Source organism: Capricornis sumatraensis, chromosome 2 (assembly GCF_032405125.1).
Source record: "Capricornis sumatraensis isolate serow.1 chromosome 2, serow.2, whole genome shotgun sequence".
NCBI lineage: Eukaryota > Metazoa > Chordata > Mammalia > Artiodactyla > Bovidae > Capricornis > Capricornis sumatraensis.
Window position 1 is genome coordinate 35,051,603 of NC_091070.1, and position 16,151 is coordinate 35,067,753.

The 16,151-nt window shown below is 41.8% G+C and overlaps 1 protein-coding gene across 1 annotated transcript in view; it reads right to left on the minus strand.

Moving 5' to 3' along the window:
• Nucleotides 1-499: 499 nt before the first annotated feature.
• Nucleotides 500-16,151, minus strand: part of FBXO34 (F-box protein 34) — a 48,236-nt gene continuing 32,584 nt past the window's right edge. Inside the window, exon 2 of the mRNA XM_068965024.1 lies at nt 500-3,691. Coding sequence (XP_068821125.1) covers nt 1,540-3,681 — 2,142 coding nt within the window. The 5' untranslated portion in view covers nt 3,682-3,691 and the 3' untranslated portion in view covers nt 500-1,539. The remainder of the gene's footprint in view (nt 3,692-16,151) is intronic.

A 16,151-nucleotide genomic window follows, 5' to 3' on the forward strand; every position in this document is an offset into this window, starting at 1 on the left:
TGGACAGGGAGGCCTGGCGTGCTGCAATTCATGGGGTCGCAAAGGGTCAGACACGACCGAGCAACTGAACTGAACTCAACTCAACTCAATTCAAGCCAACCTAGCTTGCAGGTCCTCCACAGCAGCTTTCTGGGGCCAGATACTTTTCAGCCCCACAAGCATTACATGAACACAGGTCTGAATAAATCCTCACTGACTTCTAAACAATTAACTCATCATGCATAGATAATAATACCTCATCCAATAGGAAATAAAGACAGTCCTGGGCAGATGAATGCAAAGTAAGTGTTAAAGGTTTGTAAAAATGTCAGCTCATACTGTTAAGTGAAGATAGCCTCTTTCCAGTGGTATTCTCTCTCCCCCTCCCAACAACTCAATTTTTAAAAAAAATTCTTGGGACTCAGTTTACAATATCTCTAATATTACCTCAAAAAAGGAAACAAATCTGCAAAACTCAGGTTCCACTTAAGATGCATGTTTTTATTGAAAAAAAAATTTGTAACCAGACAGAATAGACAAAAATGTTATAATCTGACTATATAATATTCTCTCATTCTTGGTGAATCACTAAAATATAACAAAAGATTGCTCTCTATGCTAATTTTTAAGGTTGTCCAGTTAAACCATTATTTGGTATCCTTTCAACAGGTTAACCTCTTTAACTATTTAGAGTTTCTTCTCAGAAACATTCATATATTATACAGAAAACATTCATAGTTTATTTGGGAAACATTCATATTTTATACAGGATGTACAAATTTGAGATGAGACCCCCCCCAACCCCCAAAAAACAGAGCAACCCACACGACTGTAGCTGCAACACTATCCTAGCTGCATTGTGGTTACGTTCAGTCTGTATCCACTATTTACAACTGGATTTTAATGTTATTTACAGAGGGGCCAAAAGCACTCATCTAAAGTAAAGGCGCTCGGGTTTAATGTGCACTTTCATAGCCCTAGGAAAACACAACCATTATATACACTGTAAACACCACAGGGCATGAAATCCATCTCCAATCACAAACATCAACCTCACAGATCAAGCATACAAGGTCTAAGTAAGGTGCCTGACTTTTCCTTTGTAAGCATACTTTTCATCCAAGAGTACTGCTATTCTTTTCACAGGACACTATTCACTTATTTCAAATACAGGGCCAGTGCTCTAAACATTCCCGGAACCCTTTTTTGGGGATTGCCTGCACAGTCTGTGATGAACTCTGCTGAACATTCTTGATGGTGGCAAGTCTTCGTCCTCACGGATTTGATTTGGGAAAACAGGCATAGTTATTCACAGCCAGGTGAATCAAACCGTGGGATACAACCCTGAATCACACGTGAGGCACCACTATAAAATGATGAGACCAATTTTCTTATACAGATCATAAATTCAGAGATTTAAGATGCCTGAGCAATGGCGGTCCTGATGGAGTAGCAGAGATTCTCCTGGAGTGATGACTCAGAGGCAACACTCATTGAAATGGTGTATCTAGGTGGTGTTTTGCAGTTTTTGAAATCGGTCTGTTGCCTCACACATACATATTAATACTCCTCTTCAGTTTCAGTCCCTTTTGCTTTCTTATGGATTGCCCGATTAAAGCTGTGGCAAGCAGGGACCCAGTGATTGTCATGGAGCCCCAGCTTACAGCCAGGGAAGCCCTTCTGAGACCGGTGGCAACACATCCAGTACCCCGGCCCGTAGGGCAGGGCCTGGCAGTAGGGCTTGGGGTGCCACCGGCACAGGGACACATCCCCTTTCACATATTTTTTCTTGCACTGCTTGCACGGATCCTCTCTGTAGCGTGGATCCCGAACCCAGCGAGAATCTGCTGGCCTGATATTGTAATATTCAATGATAAACTTGAAATAGCAGCAGGTACATTTAAGAGCCACTAAACTCTTAGTAGGAAGTAACCTGAAGATTTTCACCATGATGTGGTGAGGCAGAAAAGCCATATACTGCTGAGGCTCTAAAAGCTGTTGGATTTTAAACCTAGTCTCCAGAAAGTCATGTGACACCTGCTTCTTCCAGCTGGACACCTCAAGCATTGGTAATGTACTTTCTACAGGAGAGGCCAGTGGGACAAATGAATCAACCGAGATACTTTTTTCCTCAGATGCACCGTCACCTTCAGCAGCCTCTTCAAGCTGAGTGGCCTCAGAAGACTCTTCTGTTGTGCTTTCATCTGACTGCGAATGGCCTGCCTGGTGCTGACCAGATGGCAAAAAAAACAGCATCCCTGGAAGTGGGTCTTCACAGGACTCCAAACTGGAAGGCTGGTCTTTCTCTACCTTGGACACAGTGATACTGATGCACAAAGATTCTTTTTTGCGCTGATCAGAATTTTGGTTAGCAAGTGGCACAAGCTCTTCACTAATGCCATCAACAGCATCTGTGGGCAATTCAATGGCTTGGGGACAGGTGAGAGGAGGAAAAGGTGGCCCAACAAGTTCCTCTGTCATTTCCACATCATGCCTGTTGCTGCTTTTCATGGCAGTCTGCTGATCTGGCTCGAACTCTGCACTGTCTGTGTGCAAACTCACGCCTGCCGGCACCGAGGGGCAGCCCCGAGGCGCGCCATCCCAGGCCTGGGCCCCCTGAGGAGAACAACGGTCAGCCCTTAAGGGGCTGCAGCCCACAGATACAGACCCCACAGTTTTCACCTGAGTGTCAGGAACCTCCAAGGCGCCTTTGTCTGCTTTGCTTTCCTCAGCCTGGGTGCCATTCACAAGCAGCACGCGGCCCACATTGCGGCGAAAGCTGTTATTCCTCGAGAGGCTCCCGGGCTCCCGCTGACTCTGCCGCTTCAGGCACTCGGACTCCAGCCTGGCTACCATGTCGAGGACACGGACGGGCTCGCTCTGTGGTTCACCAACCTCAGGATTTCTCCTTTCTGCAGGTTCTTCACATGCTCCTGGGGCGGACAAAGGCTCGGGACTTGGGGGTGCACCTCTGGATTGCCCGGAAAACCGCACCACAGCAGGTGAGTTAGTGCAATTCTTTGCACAACTGGCTAGCAGAGTGCTGGCTCTTTGCTCAAGGAAGGCAACCATCTGTATGACCGACAGAGGCCTCCCGGCATAGACACCGTCCCCGCCATCACTCACGTAATGCACAGAACAATGCTCGATGCCACATGCAAAAGGCTCAGGCTGGTAGCATCTACTGTTGACCTCCTTCATCCTTTCTAACTGTATCTTGGCTTTTTTAAGATCCCCTGATTTTTTCCTTCTTTTAGTAGCTCTCCCATCAATATCCCAGGAGCTTTTTATTTTCATAGATCCTATTCTATTACTGCACTGGTGGGCTGCAAAGAATGCTATCTTTTCCTTGGTATTTCCCGGTTTCACAACAGCCCAGATATCGAGCGGGCCTTCCCCTTCTTCACCCTGGTGGATTGTTGCAGATGGTGCATTCTTCTTGGTTTTAACATTCAAGCTGCTCTCTTCAGGACTCTTCCCACTCATACTGCACAGAACATTTGGAGAAAGGATTCCAAAAGGCTTTCGAGATGATGCTTTACCAAGAGAGGCTGAAGGAAAGACACTTGATTTCATACACCTAGCTTTGCATTCTTTATCCCTGATAGCCCGCTGGTGGCTCATAGGAATTCTCAGAGTTCCCGTGCCGATTTCCAGAGGTTGCCCTTTCTTCTGGAGTTTCCAGTATGGCTTAAGGTGCATAACAGAGGTTCTACAAGAAGGAAATACACATTTGATTAAGAGTCTGATTTTATTTTTAGAAAAGCTTTTTAAAAAAAAACTTATATTCACATGGTTCTAGCAAGTAAAAGAAACATTATCTTTCAGTTCACTAAATCTCTACCAACTCTCGTTTCCACTAGTTTTTCATATACAAATCAAGAATAACAAAAGCAAAAACAACTACTTTCCATGGTTTACATGCTGGAAAATAAATTTCAGACTGAGTGACTAAAGGAATTTCAGACCGGCATTAATTCACATTCTATACATAAAACTAGTACTTTAAATGTAAAGAAATTTGAACTTACTAAAGACACTTAAGTATCAGTATAAGACACAATATAGAAGAAACAATAGGATAAAAGAAATCCATCCAAAATCCCTTGTATATTAATGCTTTTCTAAGTCACCATAACTAGCATTTTATTGATTGCAAAACAGTCTATCAGAATTGTTATACTGCTTTCTAAGCTATTCTTACTGTTGAATATTTTAGACATCTATAACTAACAATCTATCTGTACAAGCTCTTAACTGTCAAATTTTCTGCAGATAAAATACAAAGACCACCATCTTCATTAACTGACTGGTTCAGGAAAAAAGTTCCTGTTTTGTTCCCTGGGCAGGGGTGGAGATGGGAACCATTTTATAAATTACAAAGATAATTACATTCAGAGATACATGTTCTAGTCCTTGTCATATCACTAATTAGCTAGACAGGGTAATTTTACCTTGGGTAAGTCACTTCCTCTCCGGGTCTGAGTTGAAACGTTAACTGAGGGGTTGCGATACTAGTCTAGTCAAAGCTATGGTTTTTCCAGTAGTCATGTATCGATGTGAAAAGTGGACTCTAAAGAAAGCTAAGTGCCAAAGAATTGATGCTTTTGAACTGTGGTGTTGGAGAAGACTCTTGAGAGTCCCTTGGACTGCAAGGAGATCCAACCACTCCATCCTCAAGGAAATCAGTCCTGAATATTCATTGGAAGGACTGATGCTGAAGCTGAAATTCCAATACTTTGGCCACCTGATGTGAAGGACTGACTCATTTGAAAAGACCCTGATGCTGGGAAAGATTGAAGGCAGGCGGAGAAGGAGACAACAGAGGATGAGATGGTTGGATGGCATCACTGACTCAATGGACATGAGTCTGTGTAAGCTCCGGGAGTTGGTGATGGACAGGGAAGCCTGGCGTGCTGCAGTCCATGGGGTCACAGAGTTGGACACGACTGAGCTAAACTGAGATACTAGATTATTTAATGATTTTGTTAGTTTGTATGCCAAGATATCCCACTGCTATACAGAACACCTTGGATTGAGAAAAACAAGTCTTGTCGGGATGCCTGGTCTCCCATAAAATAAACCTACAGCCCAAAATCAACACCTGCAGTCACAGATTGGAGGGAGTGAGGCAAGGGCTTTCACAGGTCTAAGCATGTGGGCTCTCAACCCACTCTTGTTCCTAGGGATACAGTCTAAGACATACACATGGGGCAGCCGGTCACACCCCTTTCTCATTTACTCCGTAACAGTTACCAGGGCCTGCACTGTGGCAGCCTTCATAGTGACTGCTTTCAGATAGCAGTTTTATCCATCAAGAATGAAAGTGATTATCCAGAACAGATTTAACTTTCATTTCAAATTTAATTCCTAGAGTCCAGTGTCAGCTAAAAGAAGAAATATGGATATGAATATCTTCCAGCTAGGTAAAGAGAAACCTTACTTTTAAGGCACACAAAGTACAGACACCCCTGAAATAGATGAGATTGATTTGTTTCTTATCTTTGGCAATTACAGCCTACATCTGTTGAGATTACCTCCTTGTGTGCACTGAAGCATTTTTAGCAGCTTTATATTTTATAGAATACAGAATCATTATATTCTATAGGTCAGTTTTACAAGGAGTTACCCAGAATTCCTCAAGAAGAAGATATATATATACATATATATATGAGTAAAATAAATGAATATAAGAGGCCTCTCTTACATTCCTAGTGCCCTCTGTGTCAACAATTTTCTGGTTTTTCATCTCTCTTCAATACCTTCCATGTAAAATGTAAGAAACTGAGGTGTTGAAAAACCCAATTAATTCGCACATGATGATCTCACTGCAGAATGCCTGTGAATACATTTCAACTCCAGCAATGTGTGTGCCATTCTGCACTGCACGCTATGTTCTCTTCGCCTTCCTCCCCCACACAGTATTTTAGGTGCTATTATTGATAGACAGCAACATTTGGAAGAAACTAATGTGATTACAGAAGGCTTTTGTGTATATGAACCTGCAAAGTCAGCTCAACTAACGCATTACTAATAGACAAGGTTTTAGCAGGCTTAAAGTAGATGATCCCACCGAACAGGAGTGAGGACAGGTCCAACAGGGAAGGAAAAAAGCCAGTAAGGTCATTTGATGCAACCAGGGTGACTGCTGGAGAGTAAATGGTGATTCTGTGGGACCCCCAAAGGAAGTAGAACCTTTAGGCACAGGCTGGAGTCCTCCACTGGTTGAAGGACGGCTGAGGTATTAACTGCTTGCCGTTCCTTTGCTGGGTTTGAAGGCCCTGAGACAGTAAAATGCTGGCAAGACTCAGAGAAACATGCAAAAATTGAGAGGTTGGGTTGAAATCAGTTTTGAAGCACGAGGATGATAGAGGGCATCTACTGCAAAAATCCGTAAAATAAAAATTTTACATCTCAGAGATTACATCAGACAGTGGCACTTTGCCCACCCGCCACCCCATCTCACTCTCTTAAGTACAGACAGGCACTGCAGAAAGCTCCAGTCAGATTTCCATGGTTGCCAATCTCTTCACACAACTGTATTTGAAAAGTTCGCCACAATAAACTCCTGATTCCTTGCAATTAAATAAAATGTGGGTTATAGCATCTACCCACACATGAGTGTTTGTTAGATGCTCAGAAATGTCCTTGAAAAAAATTAAGATCCCTGTGCTCGTTGAATCAGAATTTCTGGGACTGGGCCAAGAATCTGTTTTTAACCTTAGATTTAATTTGAAAGAGAATTTAAAGGTCAGTCATGTGTTAGATCTAAGAGTGTCAGTGGGGTTCTGGTTTGGGCTGGGGGGCTGGGCTACTGACAGGCATGAGGTGGAACTGACCAACACCATTCAGTCCACACTGAAGCATCTACTCTTCAGGACAGACCCATCTTCGTACTTTTTATTCTCTTTAAATCCCACACACAAAAGTCAATGGCCATTTTATTGCCAAATTTCTGTCCAACTCCAACTCCTCAGTTTCTTTGCACTGCTTTTCCAGCTCTCTTTTCTTCTCCAGTCTTTAAACACTGATGTATTCCTCCGAGTTCTTTCTCTAGACCATTATTACTCTTAAGCTATATATCTAAGTGACCTCACAGTTTTAATGACCACAGACTCATGACGCTCCAGTGGTATGCTCTCCCAAGCTTTATATGCTATGACACACCTAACAGACATACTCACCTGGATGTCAGAAAGAATCTCAAAACTCAAAATGACTACTTAATGACAGCACCAAGTACCTAGAAAAGTTGAAATCACTTCGATTCCTCCTCCCGTCCGATCACCAAGTCACTAAAAATGGCTTCCTCTTCTTGTTCATCCCTTACCCAACTGCCCTAGTTTCAGCTGCCATATATTCTCTCTACAAAGCCTAACCCCTTGCATCAATGAGATGCAAGGTCATGGAGCCCACTCCTGCCTTGCCCTTTCATAATTCAAACTTTGGAAGCTTGTTCACAGGCCATTAACACAGGACCACGTAGATTAAAGCCAAAATTATCACCTAAGATACAAATTTTAAGGTAGGCAGAGCCATAAAACTAACGAAACAGCTTCAAACTTTTTTCATACTAACTGCCACCCATTTATTTCTATCCATTTATTCTCAAAAATTTATTAATAAACACTCTGGGCTGGACTTCAGTGGTGCAATTATGAGTAAGACACAGTTACTGCCCTTGGTTGGTTTAGTCACTAAGTCATGTCCAACTCTTGCAACCCCATGGACTGGCGCCTGCCAGGCTCCTCTGCCCATGGGATTCTCCAGGCAAGAATACCGGAGTGGGCTGCCATTTCCTTCTCCAGGGGATCTTCCTGAACCAGGGATCGAACCCGGGTTTAAGGAGACCGTAAAATCAAATAGGCAATTACAATATAGAGTGTGCTATGTGTTCATAAGGGACAGTACAGGTGCTGTGACAGTCCACGAGGGAAGAAGGTGGAGGGAGAGGACAGAGAAGGAAGGAGCGTGTGAAACGAGCAGAGGGACCATCAGCACCACGTTTAGTCTCGAGGGCACAGAAACAGGCGAGAAAAGCCGAGAAGGAAGATAAAGTCCTACGAGTTCAAAAGTTAGACAGTGTTTTTGGGGAAACTGAGGCAGGTGAGAAATAATCAGCATCCCAGCGAAGGTGGAGAGACAGAAGTAAATGGATTAGAAACGAAAAATAGGCACGATTTTATTTAGCGCTTGATTATAAACGGAGGCTGAGGGAGGGAGTCAAGGATGGCTCCTCATGGCTACAGCAACCTGGTAAAGAGTGGCACCTTCTAGTGAGACAGCGACAAAAGCAGGTGAGTTGTTAGTATGGAGCAGGGGAAAAGGTAAGTTCAGTTTTAAGAAATGCTGCATCCAGGTCTGGCCAAGAGAAACAAGAGGAAAGGAACAAGACAGTTGCGACAGAAATTCAACGAGGATAAAGCTTTCTGGACAGAGATTATGATGTCTTTTTCCAGAATTTTCACAAGTATATACTGCATATCTTACGATTATAATCAGAAAAAATGCACATAAAAGTAAAGAGCAATCACACACCCTACCCAAGGCCATATAAAGAATTCTTTCCAGGGGACTTCCCTGGCTGTCCAGTGGCTAGGACTCTGGGTTCTCACTTCTGGGGGCTGGGGTTCAATCCCTAGTCAGGGGACTAAGATCCAACAAGCCAAGCTGTGCAGCAGGAAAAAAAATAAAAAAAGAGTCCAGTTAGTGCTGGAGATCCCCGGGTGCTCTGCTGTGAGGAGCTGCAGCAGATGAACAGAGGAGAGTCCGAAGTTCACGGCGTGAATGGCAGGTGAAAAGTGAATGGCTGCAACTCTCTCATGAAGTCTGGCTATAAATGATCTTTGTACACAACTGTTACCTTAAGTCCTTTCCAGGAATAAAGTGAGATATAACAATGGATCAATTAAAACTTGAACAACTTTCCTCCTCCAGTAAAGGTCAAAATCTTGCTTTCAAGTAATTCCAGTATTCTTTATCAATTCAATTTCTGATTTCAGCTCAAAAGAGCTGGAAAAAACTCCAACCCAAACATACTGTACAATCTGAAAATGAAGCCATGGAAGAGAATTTAACTTTGCTTGGAGGGGAGCAGGGGGAGGAATGCCTAGACAAATGTTAACGAGTCTAAAGAATCACACTAACTCTAGTCTACAGAGAAGCGAACTTGATCAATGAGGAAATCAACTGGCAATATGGGAATAGAGTGAGGAAAAGAATGAGATTTCTCAGTGCTAACAGGCTTAGTGCTAAAAGGAACCTGACATCAAAGGCCTGTTTTCTAACTTGTCGCTATTAGCCTGTGGCCTTGCCTACCTAAACAGGTTGGAAGATAAGGCGTTTCCTGTTTCTTTCTACTTAAAGTTTCAGGAATCCTCTTCCAAAGAGGAGTCATTTATCAGTATAATAGGAGCTACTCTTTATTTACAAAAGACTAGAGGAATAAAAAAGTATGTTTTCCTTTAGAGGATGAAAAAAAGTAGACAGTAAATAAATCACTGTTCTTTAAAAATGTAAATGCTTCCAGAGAACATCTTATTATGATGGCCTTCTTCACTGGACCATTACAGAAAAGATTAGCAGCTTCAGCAAAGTACTAAAATGACTTCTGAAGCCCTACAGGTAGATAGTAATAGAATTAAGATCAGAATTAGGTAAGTCTCTTGGATCTATATATATATTTTTTGCTACAAAAATACAAAATTAAAATCCTAGGTTCAATTATGACACAAAATTAAATAATCTGACAGCATCTATTCAAAGAGCTTCTACCTTTCAAATTGGGATCAGTTTTTCTTAAGTGCCACATAAAACTTCTACTCAGAACTGTGATGATTTAAGCAGATGTGTCGTAAGAAGTCACACTAACCTACAAGTATGTACAACTGCTTCTATGGCTATTAAAGTGGACAAAAATGCCAAGATCAGGAGTGTGTGAACACAGGCAGAGACATAAAAAAAGTCTCCCACTAACCTCTAAGCATTGACAGAATGCATCCAATTCTCAGTGTATCTTAACAACAAAACAGAACAAACTCTAAGCCAGAAAAGACCATATTTCTCAAACAGCTCCAAAATATTTGGGACTGGCTTTTTCTCAGGAGGGTGTTCACTCCTTTTTTAAAAGTAATACTGTCTAGAGTCATTTCAAGGGAACTTTGAACTTGTTTTGGAAGGACTGGATGGTTACTAGTGTATAATTTAATGGAAAAATCTTTTATTGTCTTTTAATATTATACTTATTTTTCCTATTTCCAATGTTTCTTACAGAAAACAAAGGAAGACTTCTATTTTTTTACATAGAAAATTGTTACTTCTTTGAATGTGCTGGTGCTTTTTTAAAACTTTGAAACCAATCATTCTTCCATACATGTTTTATGTGAGTTTATAGCCATAGCAATTTTTTACATCATTGCATATGCAGTATATTCAGAGCTTTAACATGTGTCCTATTTGATTAAAATGTAACTTGGACATAAGGATGTCATCTTCTTTAGGGAATAAATGTTAGAGAGTCGAAGGCCAGTCATGAACACAGTTTAAAAACCCATTAGTTGCCAAATAACATTTCACAGGAAAATAAATCAGAACAGCAACCAATTCTCAAGTGTAAATGTAGCACCCACATTGCGCTTGTCTGCCAGGGTACTCATACCACTCCACCTTGAGCCTCAATCTTGAGCCAAGCAACCTAACAGCCCACTGGGCACAAGCTGGCCCATTGACACTGTTACAAACAACTAAATTTTATTTTTAATTTCTATTGAAGCACAGCTGATCTACAATATTGCTTTAGTTCTACTGCACAGCGGAGTATACCAGTTATACACATGCATGGATCTGCTCTTTTTTAGGTTCTTTTCCCATATTGGTCATTACAGAGCATTAAGAAGAGGTTCCTGTGTTATATAGTAGGTCCTTATTAGTTATCTATTTCTATATACTAAACCACTAAATTTAAAAATGGTTTATCCCTCAGGAAGGAGGGAAAAGGTAAAAATTCAGGATAACAAATACTAAAGCATCAAGCAAAATAGTTCGCTTCCATTATCAATGAAGACAAATGTAAGATTCTTGTCAGCAATCCTGGGTGGAGGGGAAAGCAGGGAGGGGATTACTTGACCTACAGTGTTTATCAAAGAAAGAAGCCTAAATCTCAGTCCTGCCCAGCTGTTTAGTAATTCTACCACATCCCTGTATAATTTGTTGAATCAAGACTGCAGTAGCAGTCTTCACTGGGTGGTCAAGGTGTAAGAATTACCACGTGTAAAGAAATGAAGTTTATGATCAATAAAAAACAGAGAAAGTTGCTTTGGGGCTGTTATTGGAGCTTATCACAGCCAGTTTAAATACTGAAGTGAAAAATGAGTATTTTTCCAAGGGGAAATGTGAGAAATCTACACTACAGAAAGCCAATCGTTAGGCACTGAGGAGACCAAATTGTTATGTTACAGCAAAAATCACATACTGGGTTTTATGTAGCTGTATAACACATCTCATATAAAACTTTTCTTTGAGTACACAAAGTAATCATGTTTACATTTAGCTACCTTCCAAAGGCCTGGAAGTAGCTAATGATCAAACAGTATCAGAATAACTTTTAATCCTACTAGCCAAAACCAAAGGTGGGCAGAGGGGAGAAGAGAAAAAAATATATTATTATAGAAAATCTATACTAAGAAACTCCAGTACTCTTGCCTGGAAAATCCTATGGACAGAAGAGCCTGGTAGGCTGCAGTCCATGGGGCCGCAAAGAGTCAGACACGACTGAGCGACTTCACTTTCACTTTTCACTTTCATGCACTGGAGAAAGAAATGGCAACCCACTCCAGTGTTCTTGCCTGGAGAATCCCAGGGACAGGGGAGCCTGGTGGGCTTCCGTCTATGGGGTTGCACAGAGTCGGACACGACTGAAGCGACCTAGCAGCAGCGGCAGCAAACTAAGAAAACACTTAGGCAATTCAGCACAACGTCTTACCCCAGTGGCTCAACAGTGAAGAATCCACCTGCGATGCAGGAGCCACTGTTTTGATGCCTGGGTTGAGAAGATCTCCCGGAGGAGGGCATGGGAGCCCACCCAATTATTCTTGCCTGGAGAACCCCATGGACAGAGAAGCCTGATGGACTACAGTCCACAGGGTCACAAAGCGTTGGATATGACTGAAGGGACTAAGCACACACAAACCAAGAACCTACTGCACACACAAACCTACTGCAATTCAGCAGAAAACCTTAGAAAGAGAAAATAGCGATAGGCAGAAATCACTAGCTGGTCTTGTTTAGTGAAAGAAGCTCCTTTATTTTCTATATACCAAAGTCAGCCACCAAAAATAACATTGAGCTGTGAAATTTTTAAACCTGGCTACTCTCTATGCAAAGATACTTTCTTTGACCTTCCTCAAAAAGCAGCTTTGGACCTGTTCACACAAGTGGGCAAAGGATAAGTTTACATAGAATTCAACCTAGGGAACTCTGTGGATACAATTTCACTAAGATGTAAGCCCCCAAGGACAGAGACCCTTGTCTACCTGGTATACCACTATTGCCCTAGAATTTTACTGAAAAAATGTTCACTGGATTTGAATGAATGATGTATTCTACCTTATACAGCCTGAATCTGGAAACCAGAGACAGAATGCAACAGCCGTCCCTACTGCACAAGTGCCTCAACTGGATGGCTACAGCCTGTTGGATTCAACAAGGTATCCGTGGCAAGAAGAATGTGTGGCAAGTGTCTCAGAAAACAAAACTGCTGTTTGTTAAAATGATTTATTATACTATTATTTTCTAAAGAGTTACCTAAAAATTAACTTACTAAAGATCCATCTGGAATACTACTGAAAAAATCAGGGTTTTTTTTTTTCCCACTGCAGATACATATGAAGAATAAATTCAATCACACTTATCAGCTATGATTAGAAAGGGTATTCAAATTCAGCTTACCTGAGGAGCACTGAGCTTGACAAGATGTGAAGAGAGTTAAAGAAGAAAGTCAGTAACAATGTATCAGAGGAAATGTATTAGTTATTCTATGTATTAGTTATCTGGTCACTTTCAGACTCACTGAAGAAAATCTCTCCTATTAACCCCACCACAGGTACTTTCATGAGCTTCTGTGTGAGCTGCTCAGACCACCAGGCCTTAGATCAATCACTCTCCAGTTTGCCAGTTTCAGTTTCTTGCTTTAAATGAAATACGAAAGACGTGACCGGGTTTTTCTAAACAAATTAATTCTTTCCATAAACAAACAAAAATACTCATATAATACGTATTAATAGGAATATCTGGAAGGTCATCAAAGATACCAAGTGGGCCCCACAACCCAGTGAATAATACTCAAATGTAAAAATGCAGGTGAAGAAATAGGACTTACTGTAAACTACAAAAGTCAACAAAATCAATCACCTTCCAAGCCTCCCTTCTACAATCTTACCCCCCAAAAAATGCACAGTTTTGAAACCAAGGTCTTCAGTAAGTAATCCCACAGTTAACTACACTAAGCAGACATATTTTTGACCCAGAAATGATTTTTAATCAATTATACTTTTTGCCTAGAAATCATTTTTTAATTAATTGTATAAGCTCATTAAAAGAAATGACTTACATAAGCAAATAAGACTTTAAAACAGCAATTAATAATATACAAGTAGGCGAGTACACTGTATACAGCTTCTGCATCTTGATTATATTCTTTGCAGCCAAAGATGGAGAAGCTCTATACAGTCAACAAAAACAAGACTGGGAGCTGACTGTGGCTCAGATCATGAACTCCTTATTGCCAAATTCAGACTTAAATTGAAGAAGTAGGGAAAACCGCTAGACCATTCAGGTATGACCTAAATCAAATCCCTTATGATTATACAGTGGAAGTGAGAAATAGATTTAAGGGTCTAGATCTGATAGATAGAGTGCCTGATGAACAATGGAATGAGGTTAGTGACATTGTACAGGAGACAGGGATCAAGACCATCCCCATGGAAAAGAAATGCAAAAAAGCAAATGGCTGTCTGGGGAGGCCTTACAAATAGCTGTGAAAAGAAGAGAGGCGAAAAGTAAAGGAGAAAAGGAAAGATATAAGCATCTGAATGAAGAGTTCCAAAGAATAGCAAGAAGAGATAAGAAAGCCTTCTTCAGCGATCAATGCAAAGAAATAGAGGAAAACAACAGAATGGGAAAGACTAGAGATCTCTTCAAGAAAATTAGAGATACCAAGGAAACATTTCATGCAAAGATGGGCTCGATAAAGGACAGAAATGGTCTGGACCTAACAGAAGCAGAAGATATTAAGAAGAGGTGGCAAGAATACACAGAAGAACTGTACAAAAAAGATCTTCACAACCCAGATAATCATGATCATGTGATCACTAATCTAGAGCCAGATATCTTGGAATGTGAAGTCAAGTGGGCCTTAGAAAGCATCACTACAAACAAAGCTAGTGGAGGTGATGGAATTCCATTTGAGCTGTTTCAAATCCTGAAAGATGATGCTGTGAAAGTGCTGCACTCAATATGCCAGCAAGTTTGGAAAACTCAGCAGTGGCCACAGGACTGGAAAAGGTCAGTTTTCATTCCAATTCCAAAGAAAGGCAATGCAAAAGAATGCTCAAACTACTGCACAATTGCACTCATCTCACATGCAATATGTGAACCGTGAACTCCCTGATGTTCAAGCTGGTTTTAGAAAAGGCAGAGGAACCAGAGATCAGATTGCCAACATCCGCTGGATCATGGAAAAAGCAAGAGAGTTCCAGAAAAACATCTACTTCTGCTTTATTGGCTATGCCAAAGCCTTTGACTGTGTGGATCACAATAAACTGGAAAATTCTGAAAGAGATGGGAATACCAGACCACCTGACCTGCCTCTTGAGGAATCTGTATGCAGGTCAGGAAGCAACAGTTAGAACTGGACATGGAACAACAGACTGGTTCCAAATAGGAAAAGGAGTACGTCAAGGCTGTATATTGTCACCCTGCTTATTTAACTTATATGCAGAGTACATCATGAGAAACACTGGGCTGGAAGAAACACAGCTGGAATCAAGATTGCCAGGAGAAATATCAATAACCTCAGATATGCAGATGACACCACCCTTATGGCAGAAAGTGAAGAGGAGCTAAAAAGCCTCTTGATGAAAGTGAAAGAGGAGAGCGAAAAAGTTGGCTTAAAGCTCAACATTCAGAAAACGAAGATCATGGCATCCGGTCCCACCACTTCATGGGAAATAGATGGGGAAACAGTGGAAACAGTGTCAGACTTTACTTTTTTGGGCTCCAAAATCACTGCAGATGGTGATTGCAGCCATGAAATTAAAAGACGCTTACTCCTTGGAAGAAAAGTTATGACCAACCTAGATAGCATATTGAAAAGCAGAGACATTACTTTGCCAACAAAGGTGGTTCTTCTCGTCAAGGCTATGGTTTTTCCCGTGGTCATGTATGGATGTGAGAGTTGGACTGTGAAGAAGGCTGAGCACCAAAGAATTGATGCGTTTGAACTGTGGTGTTGGAGAAGACTCTTGAGGGTCCCTTGGACTGCAAGGAGATCCAACCAGTCCATTCTGAAGGAGATCAACCCTGGGATTTCTTTGGAAGGAATGATGCTAAAGCTGAAACTCCATTCCTTTTACACCTCACGCAAAGAGTTGACTCATTGGAAAAGACTCTGATGCTGGGAGAGATTGGGGGCAGGAGGAGAAGGGGACGACCAAGGATGAAATGGCTGGATGGCATCACCAACTCGATGGACGTGAGTCTGAGTGAACTCCGGGAGTTGGTGATGGACAGGGAGGCCTGGCGTGCTGCGATTCATGGGGTCGCAGAGTCGGACACGACTGAGTGACTGAACTGAACTGAGGCAAGTACACACTAATTACAAGGCATGCTGCTGCTGCTGCTGCTAAGTCGCTTCAGTTGTGTCCGACTCTGTGTGACCCCGTAGACGGCAGCCCGCCAGGCTCCCCCGTCCCTGGGATTCTCCAGGCAAGAACACTGGAGTGGGTTGCCATTTCCTTCTCCAATGCATGAAAGTGAAAAGTGAAAGTGAAGTCGCTCAGTCGTGTCTGACTCTTTGTGACTCCACGGACTGCAGCCTCCCAGGCTCCTCCGTCCATGGGATTTTCCAGGCAAGAGTACTGGAGTGGGGTGCCATCGCCTTTCCAATTACAAGGCAT